General features: G+C 35.9%; 1 protein-coding gene across 2 annotated transcripts in view; it reads left to right on the top strand.

Moving 5' to 3' along the window:
* Positions 1 to 16,590, top strand: part of LOC149075971 (uncharacterized) — a 33,771-nt gene that overhangs the window by 11,310 nt on the left and 5,871 nt on the right. Inside the window, exons 2-3 of one of the 2 annotated variants that reach the window (XM_089245471.1) lie at positions 7,380 to 7,618; positions 9,388 to 9,687. In XM_089245471.1, the coding sequence (XP_089101597.1) occupies positions 7,406 to 7,618; positions 9,388 to 9,687 (513 nt within the window). In that variant the 5' untranslated portion in view covers positions 7,380 to 7,405. The remainder of the gene's footprint in view (positions 1 to 7,379; positions 7,619 to 9,387; positions 9,688 to 16,590) is intronic. The other variant, XM_089245472.1, reaches the window with a different exon arrangement.

The raw sequence follows: 16,590 nt of genomic DNA, 5'->3' as shown, positions 1-16,590 counted from the left end.
CGGATTTTCAGCAAGTGCAAAGCAAACTCAGAGGGTGCAGAGAAATGGATTTTATTGAAAAATGAACTGTGTGTGTGTGTGTGTGTACAAAATATAGTCGATCCCGTTTATAACGTTCTTACTTAGAACGTTTTCCCGATTAGTACGACTTACTTTCGTGGTCTGAACTAAACTAATTTTCATTACGATTTTCCATTTAAAACATTTTTACATGACGATTTTTTGAAAAACGTTATAATCGTGATCCACTGTATCTGGGTGTGTCAATGCTAAAATAATAGACTTTCAAGGATGCAAGGAGATATCTCGTCAATGCCACTTCAAGGGTTAAGAGAAGTGCTAAGGGTATTTTTGTTCCAAATCTCTAAAATACCTACAGATGTTCGAGCAACCCGAATGTTCACGCTGAGTTATCCATGTGAATATATTGGAATTATTTCAAGTCTCGTAACGATCTGCAGACTAAGCACGGTAAAAAAAAAATACAAAAACAAATACAAGCCCACAACAGGCCAAACGAGGAGGCTGAGAAAAAAGTCGCCCATAGAAACAAAATGTCAAGTTAGTTATATTTTGATCAATATCAAATCACGGTACATGGAAACAAAATGTCAAGGAAAACAGGGATTTAAATCGGCTTAACGGCCTACTCTTTTGCCAAATCATACAAGAAAAAAATACAGATTTTTATAGAGACATGGTACGATTTCTGAAGACAAGTTTTTTTGGATTACATTTGGATTACAAATACAGAAAAAAAATATTATTACTATTATTTGCAAGAAAGAAATAATGAAAAAACAGAATTTTTTCTCTCACATGAATTAGATAAAAGACATGGTTATTTTTCTTTACTTATATAACTTTGTTTCTCTAGTTCTTATCGAAAATCTGCCTCATGATATTTAATGATATTTTGTTGCCTTAGGTTTGATTTGCTCACGACTTCGAAATTGTGTTCCCTACTCCCTTCTCTTAATCAAAGATATTAATATATTACAGTATATTATATATATTATCTTTTTTTTCTCTGAATTTAATGACCCGGGGTTTCTTTTTTCTTAAATCGATCGAATTTCGTAGTTTTCCGTCTCATCTCTCATAAAAGATCACATAAACGGTTTAAAACGGGTTGAATTTTTTAATTTTAACTTTACTTCTTATTTCTTTCTCTGTCAGGTCTATTTCGCATCGTGCATGCGGATGTCGAAACACGTTGAAGGTGTGATATGGCGATAGACCGGAGCTGGAGTTGTGCCGGCTGAAAGTGTGTGCGTGCGAATCTTGTGTTATATGTGTAAATTTTAGGGCTGCCATCTACTTTTTTTAATTGTGAGTGTGGTGTAATAATTGCATATCTTTATCGTTGTTAGCCTGTTGCTGTTTGTGGCGAGAACTTTTATGTTGAGATAGGCCTGCATTCACATAAAGAAGTTGAGAATCACCGAAAACCAATTTCAGCCAACAACCTATGTGTCGCGGGTGGAAATAGAAACAGGGACGTAGCGATGGGAATCCATCACTGTGTGATCACACGACCGCGCAATGGCTCAGAACAAGAAAATGCATATGGTTTTCTCCCGCCGTCAATATGCGCCTACCAAAAATGCATTCATTGGGGAAATTTCTTGAATTTTTTTGTATGCTATGTTCGAATATGCTTGAGGGCAGTGTTATCGAAAACTGAATTTGAAAAAGTAATTTCACTCCTCTCCAAAATTTTAAGGGGTAGTTTTATAAAAAGTGGGTGATTTTTTCATGACAAACAGATAAATAACTTCATTTAAAAAAAAAACCCCAAAAAATTGGAAGGAGTATTTTTTACTCCTCAACGAAATTTGTAAGAATAAAATTGAATTTTGATGGGGAAATCGCGCATTTATATATATACGTATTGGCAAACACTACTCGAGTGCCAATGTTGAGAAGGAGTAAACATCACCCAGTGGGGAAAAGTCGCTAAAAGTGGAACCTTCAGTTCGCATTCCCCAGTACTTTTATCAGCTTGGACAATGGCTGCTTAATATGCACGCGGATATTCAAAATTTATCTGCAGAAAAAGCAAATTTCGGTTCGTTTCCTCTAGGTCAGTGTGTGTTAAAGTGTGCGTCGGACTTCTAAAGGCGTCGTAGAGAGCTGAAGATATTGATGTGTGTGCCTGTTTGCGCTTTGAAATTGATTCTTTTATTTCATGCGTAATATCTTGTAACTATTCTGAGAAACCGCAGATAGATTTTGATAAATCAGGGGAGCCGAGGCTGAAAAAAGTTTGAGAACCACTCTAGATGTTGGAACTTACACGCCAAGATTTCGATGTAGTGTGTGTGTTCAATGCTTAAAATATTATCCGTTTATAACATCATTTTTTAAAGCACTATTTAAAAATGATATAATTTGCTATCAAGGAAGTCTTTTTTTTCGGTCTCAAGGATGTTACACAGAGTTCTTACTGTATTCTACATGAGTGGAAGAGAAGTAGACTTTGATAAGGTAACTAATGTTTAAGATGCCCGTTTTCATTGAACATCGCTTGGCATCCAGATGATTAATCACTCTAAAGCTGGATGTGGAGCATCCAGTACCAATCAAAAAGTATTTGATCTAGCTGGTTCCAAGCCTCTCGGTCTCCCTCTTCCCAATCCACACAGATGAAAATATTCGTATACAGATTCGCTTCCAGATGAAAATATTTTGAATGAAATGGTTCAACGCTGACGTTACTATAGCGAAAAGTGCTAAAACCCCCCCGAATAAATGCGATACCGCATTTTTTTGGTAATGCTCCTACTCTTCAACTCACAGGTTCATGGTGAACCAAATGGTGAGCTAAAATAAGACTACATTAGATACTGAGTGTACTTACACCTAACGTTTTTTCGTTCTGAGAATGCTTTCCCGTTTTATGTTGGATTCAAGAGTTATGTACGGAAGAATACATCCCTAAGGTTCCTCAACTTCTCATGACACTTTTTCCTTCAAGTGAAGGAAATGGTATTACAAAGTAAATGTAGGGTATAACGGTTATGTGGATTTTTCCAGTCCCATATTCGAAATATTATGCATTTATTCGATACATGCATACAAAGAAATATTTCTTCCATTGCTGAAGTATTTTTGTGTTTCATAGGAAACTGAGCTACCCAAAAACGAAAGAAGCGCAAAATGTGATGATAAACAATTTCATATAACTGTTTACTCCAAACCCTGAACTGATATAAAATTACAACACACAATGAAATTAAACTGCAAAAATAAAATTATTATTGATCGGTTAAAATTTCCATATAAGCTTCTTTTAGCGATATTTTTACGTTGGAACCTCCCGTAATTTAGCTGCCAGGCCTTTCGTAAGCCGCTGTAATAGCCCTGAGGGCAGGACTCGGCGTGAAAATCCTTGCATTCCGCATTCCGAACCTCCCGTAACGGACATTCTCCGTTAACGGATATTTTTCTGATCCCCTGTCCCGTGGAATAGGGCTTTAATGTATTTCATTGCCCGTTAGTCGACAGTAAAATAAAACAAACTCTAATTTATTCATTTTTAGTCATAAACCGAAAATTTACCATATTAAACTAAGATCCTGTTTAATCCCAAGCATGTGTTGGTAAATATGATAAATCGTCAATTAATTATTTAATTAACTGAATATAACTATGGTCAAGGATGGTGAATTCGAATGGTAATGTAGGTTTTGTTTGTTTGTTGATACCTGCGAAGAAAGCCAACATTACAAGGCTTGTTATGAATGTTTCTATCTTCTTCACAGTTATTTTAATGTAATTTAATTTTAATTGAAAAATTTGTGAAGAGCGCTTATCATGTACGGGAAAAAATAATTAATTGGTTTAATGAAGAGAGGAAAGTTTATATATCATTTTTTTCCACATTTATCAGACTTTCCAACTTTATTTGGATATTATGCATCATCGCCGGTAAAAATGACAAATGTAATGAAATTTAATCAAACTTTCTTTATCGAGACGATTAGTGATTATCCATAACCACCAGAGAGTATCACTTTTACACAGTAACTTATACATTTCTATATTAAAATGTATAGGAACCAATTGCGACTGAAGCCAAACGTCATATAGATATGAAAGTCTTATAAACGAGGTTCCACTGTATACAGTTTTTCCCATTATCGGGCAAACATTTTTGGTCCAATGGGTGTCCGTTATCGAGAGGTTCTACTGTAACTAATTGTGGTAGCATCGACTATATCGAACTATAATTCTCAATTTAGTGAATGTTTTGATTGTGTGAGCCCGACGACTAAATAGATAACAATAAAAGGAGCAGGAGATGCTAACTCTAAACGCTAATTGTTTATTATGAACCACGGTCTCAGTTTATTCGAGAATTAATCGTTTTAGACGAAACGTAATCGAGCCAGTTTCGAACTGGAGTTGAGAGAGACGAGTACATTGAAATGACTAGAGTTATATTCCGGTAAATGTGAAGGTATCACCATTTCGGTCTGCCTTCAAACAGGATGGAAATTCAGGTTCGTGGTGTTAAACGTTCAAAATAAAGCAGTTGCAGTTCCATTTTGAAAGAGTCACTCTTATCTCGGACATGATTGATGTTTTCGAGTGGCTAAAGTATTCGATTTAATCTCGGAATTTTTAGGCTTCAGGATGATATGGCTTTATTTGGCAAGTAAAATTAAAAACATGCGTATATATGTTACGACAAATGTGATAAATCGGTTATTACGCATACTTACCAATTGTAAGTTTGATAAATTTATCACTTTTACCGGTGAATATACGACAACCCAAGTGTCGTTGGTAAATTCGATAAATACTAAAAAAAATTATCACTTTTGCCGGAAATTATGCATAATACACAAGCGTCGTCGGTAAATTAGATAAATGCTTGAAATTCATCCCCTTTTATCTATGATTATGCATAATACCCTAGTGTAATTACTGAATTTTCAAAAAATTCAAAATGAGCCTAGTACCTATGATGAATACAGTCGGAGCCCGATATAATGATACAATAAATGTACCAATTTTCATGTATAGTTTATTACATAGTACGATTTATCATGTTTACCAAAGACGGGACGCTTGGGTAAAAGTGATTAATTGAGGGAAATTTATCAAACTTACCAAAATGCTCAGCGATGGTATGCTAACCAGATTTATCACATTTACCGTAACATATATATTTGTCAACCCGATGTAAGCGCTGCGACATTCAACAGAAATATGGCAACCCTATATAAAAACATGTATTAGGAAAAGAAAAAAAAAATCCTAATAATTGATACTATATAACGCACTGCCCATAAAAAAAAGATTACGTGGTTGTTTTAATCTAAGTATGGATAACTTCTCGATTCATCCTAATATGTTATCGCACTTCATTTTAAACATATCAATTATGCTAGAATTCACGAGCCGCGGAGGTAAGCTATTCCATTTGTTAATAACCCTATTAGAGGAAAACCTCCCTGCGACACCACAACTTGGAATTGTCCCTTACTAACTCATACTACTTTACCGGACACCAATTCGTGTTACATATCGCCGTACGGCGATTTCCAACCATCGGAGTTTGGTGGGAAATGAAGGTGCCATCTATCGGTGGTTGCCCCAGGTTCGGTAGGAAAAGAACTTATTTCTGATGTTCTTGCCCGGATTCGAACCCGTGAACCAAGATGGCATCCTTCCTCTCTGCCACTCAGGCGCCCGGTGTCCTCTTGTCGAAGTAGTTGATTGGCGGTGGTCACATTCTATCTGGCCGATGCGGTTAGTGCTTGCATTTTTTAAGTTTTATAAAAGAACTTTAAAAGATATATATAGTGTAATCCCAGCCATAAAATGATTTTTTTAAATTCATTTGTTTTACATGTCACTGCATGAAGTTATAGGATCTAAGCGAGGACCGTGAACTTTTTCAGGAGGAATTTTAATTTTTTTAGGCAAACAGCTTCCAGGATTACGAGTCCCAGCATTTAAAATTTTTGTCGTTATTTGAAACTTTCTAAGTCGGAAATTACACTATAAAAGTTTGATCAAAGATCTTTTACATTACTTAAAACAAAAAAAAACAAAAAAAAGAGCAACCAATAAGCCTGTTGGATATAGATTCGCTTGAATGCAACCGATACGCTTATTGGTTTCATTTCTCAAGTTTTATTAAAGAACTTTCATAAAACTTTTATAGTAATCCCGGCTTTAGACTAACTATTTAGAATTTAGCTATTGGACCAAAGGTAAAAATGACTACCTTGTGTATAATTACTGAACATTTGTGACTTTGATGTCACTATAAATGTTTCGGAATACCCTACGTATGCTAATGCTTTAGTTCTGATCCAAATCGATGCAATCTGGAAATTGTGAATAAATTAATTGTTCGGTGGAATAGTTCAGACATTACCAAATGTGATGGTGGCGCCAAATCCGATGGATTGTCAACGGTTATCTCTAGGCGTCATATCTCAATCATTCCTTAATCTGGAGACAATCGATCATTGGTTTATTAAACATATAAATCAATATATATCGTAACTCCGAAATCATGTGGTAGCCGGAACTTTCGGTAAAGGCTAGTTGAAAACATGATGGTAATGCATGAGCAATTTAAAAAATTCTTGTTTTTCATCTTTAAGATGGACAGATATTTGGTAACATTAAATTGAGAATCTTATGCCAGAACAATAATGATTATGCCACGTATCATCCAGAGAACCGTATCATCCGGTCATTTTAGTGGCATCAAATTTATACCAACTTATATCAATTATTTTATGCAAATTAAATAAATTAGATTGAAATTGAGAGTTATGCAAGATTCTGAAGTAGGTGGAGCCGATTTTGTGGATGGAGTACACTTTCGCTTAAAAATTGAATCACAAGATACGTATTTCCGAAAAATTCAATATAAAAAGAAATCAGTTTGAATATTTCTACTAAAATAGACAACTATAGTAATGTTCGACAAAAGAAAATGAAGAAAAATTTCATTTTTGAGGGATTATATGCATAAAAAAAAATTCAATATCTAATGTGGCAACTGCACTTGAGAATAAGTATTTTCATTTATATTTTGAAAATCTTTCGAAATCTAAAATCTAAGCGAAGTTTGTCGAAGAAATTTCAAATCAAAATTTCTGTTTTAAGCGAAACTTCATGATCGGGCACGAATCCTTCATGAAAATAGGGGGCGGATGGACTTTGAGATAATAACGTTATGTTTTATAAATTGTATAAATCTCGGGGGGGGGGGGGAATGGTTAATGGTATTTTCGGGAGATAGATTCTCATAAAAGAAAATTAAATCATTGAATTTTTGTTGGCTCTTATTTATTTAACACAGTTTTCACATTGAAGGCATTTTTTTTTCCTTCTCATTCTCTAAGAATAGAACTATCAGTATAACTCTACCATGAAAGTGATGTTTGCCATTTTATGCATATCCCTTGGCGGTCATGTACTTCATGCTTCGTCTTCGACGCTGTGTGAACCAACGGACACTATCTGGAACCTGGAGGGTCTCGAACGTGTTCTGTACAACGTTGCGCGACTGAAGGGCGTCGCTCCGACGGTCATACTTAACAGGCTGTTGCGAAAATACAAAGCTAGACAAAGACTAGCTAAAGTAAGTACGGTGAAACTTGATTCATTTTGGAATTATATGAGTTATCTCTTTCTATTTCCGAGTTATAATTTACTGTTGAAAAATTTTATTCAACAAAGAAACAGATATTTTCTTTATATTATGCTGAGGTGAACTCGGAAAGGAAAGCCGTCTTGTCTCCGCCGGGACTCGAACCCTAGATCTCTTGCATACCGGGCAAGGTTCAAGTTCCGGTGGAGACTAAATTACTTTTCTTTCCGAGCTCGCCTCGGCATAATATCCAGAAAATATCCGTTTCCTTGATATCTTGGACTGAGAAAAAGCCCTCTATTTTTTTTCACTTTATTCAACAGTGACACATGTCTCTACTTTCAGAGATAGATCTTAAATGCATCGAAAGCCAATGCTTGGACATTTTTTCATTGTTTTTCCCCCTTGTGGTGTTTTTTATGCCCTCTTTATAGTGAAAATAATCATGACAACTCTAATTTTTAAATAATTATTTTTATTCACTAGTTATTATCTGCATCTTTTTATCAGCCACCTCGTTGGGCATTTTGTCTGTTGTGGCGAAGTATTTGTATTTGTATTAATTATAACTCATTTGAAACAATTAATAACTTTTATTACGCTTTTCAAAAGTCGTCATCAGAGCAGTTGTCAACCGTGACCAGGGCCGCAACTGGGGGGAGGACAGGCGGGTCTGACGCCCCGTGCTGGACCAGAAGGGGCTCAAATTTCACACTTACAAGGGGGCGCCAAAATGCATGCTTGCCCCTACTGACCAAACTTCTAGTTGTGACTCTGACCCGGACATTCAAGTTTCACATAACAGAGGCAAAGTGTCTCTAGTTGATGTCTTATATGAGCTGTCAGCCTTAACTAGTCTTCAGAAAAATATGAAAGTGAGGTGAAAGGCATGTGTCTTTTTTTGAGGAAGATGATGCTATTGAACATTGCGTATTTAAATCAGACCCACCCTTAAGCGGTGTGCGACACGTGCGGTCGCACCGGGCCCCGAAGTCATGGTAAAAATTGTTGAGGATTTCACCAATTCTTAAATTATTTCTTGCAGTAATTCTGAATTTTCGCCGATTTGAAAATTCTGAATTTTCATCAATTGCGAAAGTATTTCTGTTAATGAGAGAGGTGCGAATGAGTCGGTGTCAGGAAGAAAACTATTATACAAGAAAGGACACAATATACAATCACACACACACACACCTACGCTGGTAACTGCAAACGACCGGTTCATGGACATGCAGCGTCATCTATACATAGGAGAGATAACATAAACCTGTGGGCGATTACCTTTCTAACAATTTCTTGCATCGATTCCGGAATTATTTATTTCATAAATTCTGAACTTTTATTGGTACTAGAATTATTTAATTTTTTTTTTTAATTCACCGGTTCTAAAATTTTCATTAGTTTCGGGAATTGTCTCTGCCATTAGTTTAAAATTATTTTCAGTGCTGAATTTTTATCGATTTTTACGATTTTCCTTCTACCACAAAATGTATAAAATCGGGGCACAAAGGGCTCTAATAATTTTGGTGCCCTGAAATTGTTGAGATGAACCTGGCCCCGCATGTGGTAAGGACAGCCCTGATTTAAATAACACATTTTGCGACCAAATCATTGGCCACTGACTTGGGATTAATAAAGCATCTAGTATAATATTATATATATATATTGCACTCTCTATAAAAGTTTTTTCTATAAAAATTGATAATATACAGACAGATGTTCTATAATTTTTTTAGTGTTCTATGAATCCAATCCAACAGGGACGCAGCCGTAACCCTCTTCAGCAGATCGCATTGACAGAGCTGCTCGGGTCTGCTGTCCAAGCTCCACCGTTGCCGATGAACGGCAACCCGTTGCTTCCACCTCCACCGCCATCTCGAGAGAAATCCGCAACAGTCGATATTGCCGGAATCCGACGGGTCGGTATAGGTCCAGATATGCCAGGAGAGATACCTTTTCCACAGCCACCGTCACGAGTACAGCCATCCATGAGATTACAGCCCGAAGGTGGTCCTTATTCCTCGCCCATGTTCGTACCAGTACAGTCATTCAAACCACCGGTAAGTGCACTTAGACATATATTACCGTATATGCCGACCCTTCAATTTGAGGACCACCAATGTGACAAAAAAAATTAAAAATCCCTGGATATTATCATACACCCCTCCCACTTCTTTCCAAATTAGACACATTTAAAAAAAAAATGTGTAAAAATGTGTATTTGTGTATTTCGTTAGGCACATAAGTTTTTCAATGAAAGGCAATCAAAACTTTTGAAATCATTTTCCACCTCACATTTATCCGACTGACATTTCACGGGACAGCAGGAATACGTTTTTATGTGTCGTGGATACCGTTCCTAAACATTTGAAACGTGAATCCCCCCCCCCCCAATTTTGAGAAGAACTTTATTGGCCATCACTCACATATGGTGCCCATACGTCCGGCTTTCTGGGACATTCTTGATTTTTAGCTAATGAACGTGCTTTAATTTCCGTAACTAATGATGAATGATCTAAATTAACTCTTTGATATTTAGTTGGCAGAATTGTCTTATTATTAGATCTCAAGTCTATTGTACTCACCTTTTTTAGTTTTGAATAATGTGGAGGGTGTCATCAACAGAGCCCTCGGTGTCAAGTTAAGACGGAATGCCTGTCTTGCGCTTCGTAATGATGAAGAGCGAGTATCCAAACTCAGGGTCACCATCACCAAATGCAGGACCCAATGCGAGAATATTTTCGAGTTCTTTTTGTAGGAAGAATAATTATAGTTGATTTGATGCATTATTTGAATATTCATAACATTTTAATGGTTTAAGGCCTAGATGTGCAATAATGACACTAGTACATGCGGCAGCATTCGTCGTTGCCCAGAACAACAGGATCCTCTACACTTACAGCATCAGACTAAATGATAATAATTCTGTTTATCAAGCATTGCCATCTTTCACGCTCTCGACAAATTCAAAAACACACAATCTGACATTACACTATTCCCCGACAGCCAGGGAAGCATCAAAGCACTTCATAACAGTAAATCCCGGTATCAATTAGTACACCAAATCCGAAATCTGTTGATTAACAACTCTCACCTTCATGTTGCCTGGATAAAATCTCATCAGAACAACTTTGGCAATGATGCTGCCATCGCTGAGACTGAGATTCTATTTCTGACTTTCCATTACCGAAAGCCTTGGCAAAAAAAATATTAATAGATTGGCTTAGGAACAGATGGCAAAGGGAATAGAACGACTTCATTCACACATGGTACATTTCTACATCACTTAAATAACGAACATCACAGTTCGAGAGCACTCAAGCTGCCCGCGGCACATTTCCAGATCATTTAAGTGACTTGCAGTGCAGTTCCAGATCACTGAAGTAAACCATAGCACATTTCCTCATCACTGAAGTAAACCATAGCACATTTCCTCATCACTGAAGTAAACCATAGCACATTTCCTCATCACTTAAGTAACCAGCAGCACAGTTCGAAAGCACTTAGTGGCCCGCGGCACATTTCTAGATCACTTAGGCGACCCTCAACCCAATGCAAGATCATTAAACTCTTTAAGCGGTTTTTAAAATTTTCCTGGTCCGCATTATAACTGCCACATTTGAAATAGCGAAACCTTCCCAAATTACCACGTATTTTAAGAAGAATTTTTCCGATTGCGAGCAGATAATTGCTTTTCTCCCCAACAAGGGAAGTTACTCCGCCCATCGGTTTTATTTCTCTGACTATGATACAAAACACCTGCCATGTGTGCCCGGTTCTCGCTCCTTCTTATCTAACGTTGAAAAAGAACTGACTCTACCCACTGCAGTTGTTCGGTTGGAAGGGGGGATGGAAAACATGTTTTATTCTAAAAACAGCTGCATTGCGTGTTTAGAAGACGAAATATCTCGGGGGTGACAGAAATATATAAAGCAGATTACGATTCACACACACACACACACGAGATATCTCGGGATATATGAAAGGGTTTAGTGACCTGCAGCTCAGTTCCAGATCACTCGAGTGACCAGCGGTACAGTTCCAGAGTAATTAAGCTACCCGCATCACAGAGCACTTAAGCTGCCCGTGGCACATTCCCAGATCATTTTAATGACTCAATGCACTTTTCCATTTCAGTTTAGTGACCGTTTAGTGAGTTCAGTTTGGGCACTGTTCCCCCCAGATCCTCAAATGGCCCACGACACGTTTTCATACCAATGAAGTGGCCCGCACTTTCCAAAAGTTTGAGCACCCTTGCTCTGTGATCAACGGTTCGTTAGTAATTTGAGTTAAGGGAAGTTAGTTATGCACCCTGTGTATTTTGTACTAACAGGATCGCCATTTTAACGATTTATAATGTGAATACCAACCCAAAAAGAGTATTTTTGCTCTTAGGGTCATTTATATGGAACGTTCACACAGGGCCGCAACTAGATCATTTTTCCGCCAGGGCAGGAACGTATTTTGGCACCCACATATAAAGTAGAAGAAGTAGTTAAAGGGTGCATTCAGCACCCCCTTCCGTCGAGCGCCTGGGACACAAGACCCCCACCTACCACCCCCCCCCCCCCCCAGTTGCGGTCCTGCATTCACAACCACTGTTAATCGTCATTGGACAAATTACTTTTGTCGCTGAATACTATACAGTTTGTGTTCCAACTGGAAACAAATAAGCGAGACCATTCACCTTTATTATTATGTTGCTAATCCATTATACATTGGCTAACCATGATTGAAAACATACTGTTCGATTTATATTTAGCATTTAGCTTCTTTTTTCCTTAAACCAAAATATATATATAACCTCTATTAATGAAAATAGCTGCATTCCTTAGAAAAAAGATTCATTAAATGTTATCGGCTACTTTTTTCGTCTCTCTTAACTCGAGGGAAATCACGAAATTCATTTCTTACTTGATGTTTGTGTGTAAAGCGTGGGAAGTGAGTAAAATGGCAAATAAAAAAAGTTATACCGTTTCGGGGAAACTCTGTCATTTTTATTGGTCATTCACTTACAACGAAGTGATTTTTTCCCCCAACTTTGCCCAAAGCGAAAAAAAAACGCTAAAAAAAGGAAATATTTTCTCCGGAGTAAACATTTCTATGAGTATAACGGCTAATGGTTTCTTAACAATTACATTTCAATTAAAATGCATGTGTTTGTTTCGATTCCACAATTAGTAAAGCAGGATATCATTAGTTTTTTTTAATTTTAATTAAGAATTTTTAATTAAAAGTTTTTCTTATTTAGAATGAGGGAAATTTTTTTTTATAAGAATAAATTTCTAAAATAATATAAATTCGCCTAAGGTGCATGCAATATTCAATTTCAGAATTGTTTCGAGCTCCTAAAAAACAAATTCGGGACAATATTTTATAACTCATATTATTACAAGAGATATTTTTGTTTCACATTTTGAATAAGAAAATTCCGCGAATGCTACAAATGAAAATGCACTAGTACTTATTATCATAACTATGAATATAAGAAAAAGTTTAATTTAAGGGGGAAAAAATACTTATTTAATGGAATCCTATGATTTAATTTTGGTATTCAGGCCATTGTCTAGATTTTGAATTAAAATAGAAGAAAATATTTTCAAATTGTTTTCTTAAGTTTATAAAAATTGAGGTAATAAATAGTCAATGACGTTAAATTTAAATCAGAAGGTGTATACAGTGATACCTCGGCTAACGAATTATATTCGTTCCATAATCACGTTCATTAGCCGAAACACGCTGGCATAGTCACAAGAACTTTAATTATTGACATATGCTGGTAAATTTTTTCCTTCAAATGTTTCGGATTAAATTTCTTTTGGTATACTAGAGAGAGGAACAAATTTTACTTGGCGCTTTCATTTGACAGTCGTTTGAAATTCAATTTTAAATGGCTGCCAAAAGTATGATTCTCCAAATTTAATTTTGTGTAGGTTGGTTGAGCTATTGAAAATAGGAGAGCTATTTCTATCTTTCAATGGGGAATTCCCCTCCTTTTTTTCGTCTATAATTTTTCACATTTCGAAGTATGAAAAGTAATACTTCAAACACAGAATGAACCGTAGAAATTTTATTCCTTTCGTATACTTTTCCCAAGACAGGGAAATGACGCTTAAGCGTAATGTAATAGTGTAAACTAATATTCTTTCGTAAGGGTTTTTAAAATATATTATAAATAACATTTTTTTCTATCCAAGATTTCCGGGAACGAGAAGAGTAATGACCTGATATTAAGTTCAACACCTTTCACTGGAAAATAACTCAGTCACAATGAGATTGTAGTTAACCGCAAATTAGTGGTTGGCACGCTCTCGTTCTACGTTTCTTTGGATAATGGAAAGTCGCCAAAATTTCACGAATTACCGAGCAAAAAAACTTACAGGAATGTCTTTCTTTCACATTAAGATTGAATGTCAGTCTTTCAAGGGAATTTATTGGATTTCTAAACATTGCAAAATTTTATTTTTTGTGAATCAAATAAAACAATAAATTAATTTTATTTTCTTTGTGTAAGACAGTTTAGTTTGATTCAAATTTTTTGGTTAAATGTTGTTAAAGGGCGTCATACCTCTTTACATAGTGAAAAATAATGGCATGCTCTAGTATAAATATTAAAAAAATACAACTTAACCATCAATTTATTTCAAATTTTATACACATATTTGATTGTTTATCCTATGTCAGTATGAAGTTTTGCATATCATTTATACTTAATTTTTTGCAAATTTTCAAAAAAAAAAGTGAATTGAAAACAGCTTTTACGCATGATAAAATAGCATGACATCAGTGTGATTGAATAAAAATTGATTCAAAGTAAAAGACGCGCTGTTCAGTTCGTGAAATGAAGCAAAAAATTGAGATTTCATTGACAATCTTCTTTAAAATTAAACTTCAAACTTAATTATTTCTGAACTTCAAATATTTCTTTCGCTTCATTTCATGAACTGAACAGTTTATTTTATTTTGAATAAAGTTCTATTCCATTGCCTTGATGTCGTGCTATTTTATCACGCGCGCAAGCTGTTCTGAATGCATTATTTTGAAAGTTTGTAAAAACTATGTATTAGTGATAAGTAAAACTCTTAATACTGTCGGAAATATGTACAAAAAAGTGTTGAAATAAATAAATGGTTAAGTAATATTTTAATGATATTATGCTACTAGAGTAGTGATTCCCAACCCATCTCTGAAATCCTGACGTCCTTCCGTATTTTCGTCAGGAGGTTACTCCCCCCCCCCCCTCCTCGGGGAAACTTCATAGTTCCGTAACAAAGGTTTTATTATTTTTTGATTTGCCTTCTTGAATTTTAAAACCAGGGGTCTCCGCACCAACCCCCTATTTCTGTCTGTTTTTATTTAGTAAAAGCAGTGGTTCTATCTCTTAATCAGGGGTCGTCGAATAGACTTCAGAGTATCCGTGAGATTGGATGAGAAAACAATTATCTCGTTGTTTTTATATTGCCATAAGCATGTTATCCTTTAAAGGAGTTCTCGTGCCCTTCATTTTATTGGTACAAGGGATTCGTTGAATTTACTTTATCACACACCAACTCCGGTCATATATATCACCAAATGATAGTCTCCAACTAGTTCAGTTAGGTGGGAAATGAAGGCGTCATCTAACGACCTCAGGCTTGGTAGGTAAAGAACTTGATTCTGATGTTCCGTGCCCGGTTTTGAATCCGGGGACCTTCACGGTAACCTTCATAGTGCGAGACGAGTGTCTTACCGCTGCGTCATTCGGGCACGACTTTATTTTACTGGCACAAATTTTCCGTGGAATAGAAAACATTAAGAATCCTTACTCAAACCCTTTCCATTGAGAGAGAAAAATAAAAGTCATCAAGAAATTGTTAAAAAATTAATAATTTGAACTGATATAAAAAATGAAGGGAGTTCGGAAGATGAAAAGCTTTTATAAAAAAATCACAAATTCCCTCCCTTTAAAAATCATATTGCCCCCCCCCCCCTTGTGGAGCGTAGGCCCCACGTTGGGAGCCACCGTACTAGAGCATAGTTTCTCACCATTTTTAAAAGAAATGGAACCCCTTAAATAATTTTTTCTACAGGAATGGAATTAATATGTGAATTCGAATTATCAGATAATTAATATTAATATATGTACTTTAATTCTCCGATTACTAGTTTGAAACTTTTATATTCTACCTTTATGTCCTTGAGGAATGTTTCATGACAAAAATTCACAGACAGTGTAGATCACAACTAGCAGAACTTAGTGGTGTTTCAAATAGTCTTAAAACACATTTGATCTTTTGGAATAATCAAAAACTCATTTCATCAGTAAAGACAATAAATCCATAAACAGATGGAATTCCCATTGGGAGTACATGCCTGGCATTCCTCAGTCTCGATACATGCGTTCTTGCATGATTCTAGTATGGTGATTGCCAATTATACCAGTTAATTAGCAATCCATGATATCGTACAATGAGAATGGGGTTACGTGTAACGAAATACGAGTGTATTCGAATATGCTCAATATACTCTGTAAGTAATCCTTCATGATAACTCATTTGTGTTCATGAAAATTATCATAATTTTGTCATTCTCCAAATCCCGACGTATTACTAGCGATTACAGATTGCTCATCAGGTAATAAAGAGCCCTTCGTCTCTCCACATTTACATATTCTTTTAATGTGAAATGAGAATATTAACGTTTGCTTGATAGCATTCTTGGGCACATTTAAAGATATGTACTACTACACTCGGAGTTATCGAATGTTCAGATCGACATAATCTGTGGTTGAAGTTTTATGATTACGATAACTAAAGAGTGCCCTTCAACAGCTTTAGCCCATCGGACCAGTGAAATGAAATACAGTAAATAATTTGCAGACCTGCCTTTAATCTGAAATAATGTAGTAACTACATGACTTAGATGAAATGTTTCATGGACCAGCATTTGAAGTATATCTGGATTAGAGAGACTTATCACTCACC

The sequence above is a fragment of the Pholcus phalangioides genome, unplaced genomic scaffold, assembly GCF_987345545.1.
Source record: "Pholcus phalangioides strain wild (caught in Gottingen) unplaced genomic scaffold, Ppha-v1.0 ptg000015l_1, whole genome shotgun sequence".
In the NCBI taxonomy this organism is placed as follows: Eukaryota; Metazoa; Arthropoda; class Arachnida; order Araneae; family Pholcidae; genus Pholcus; species Pholcus phalangioides.
This window is presented reverse-complemented; position numbering and strand designations above follow the sequence as displayed.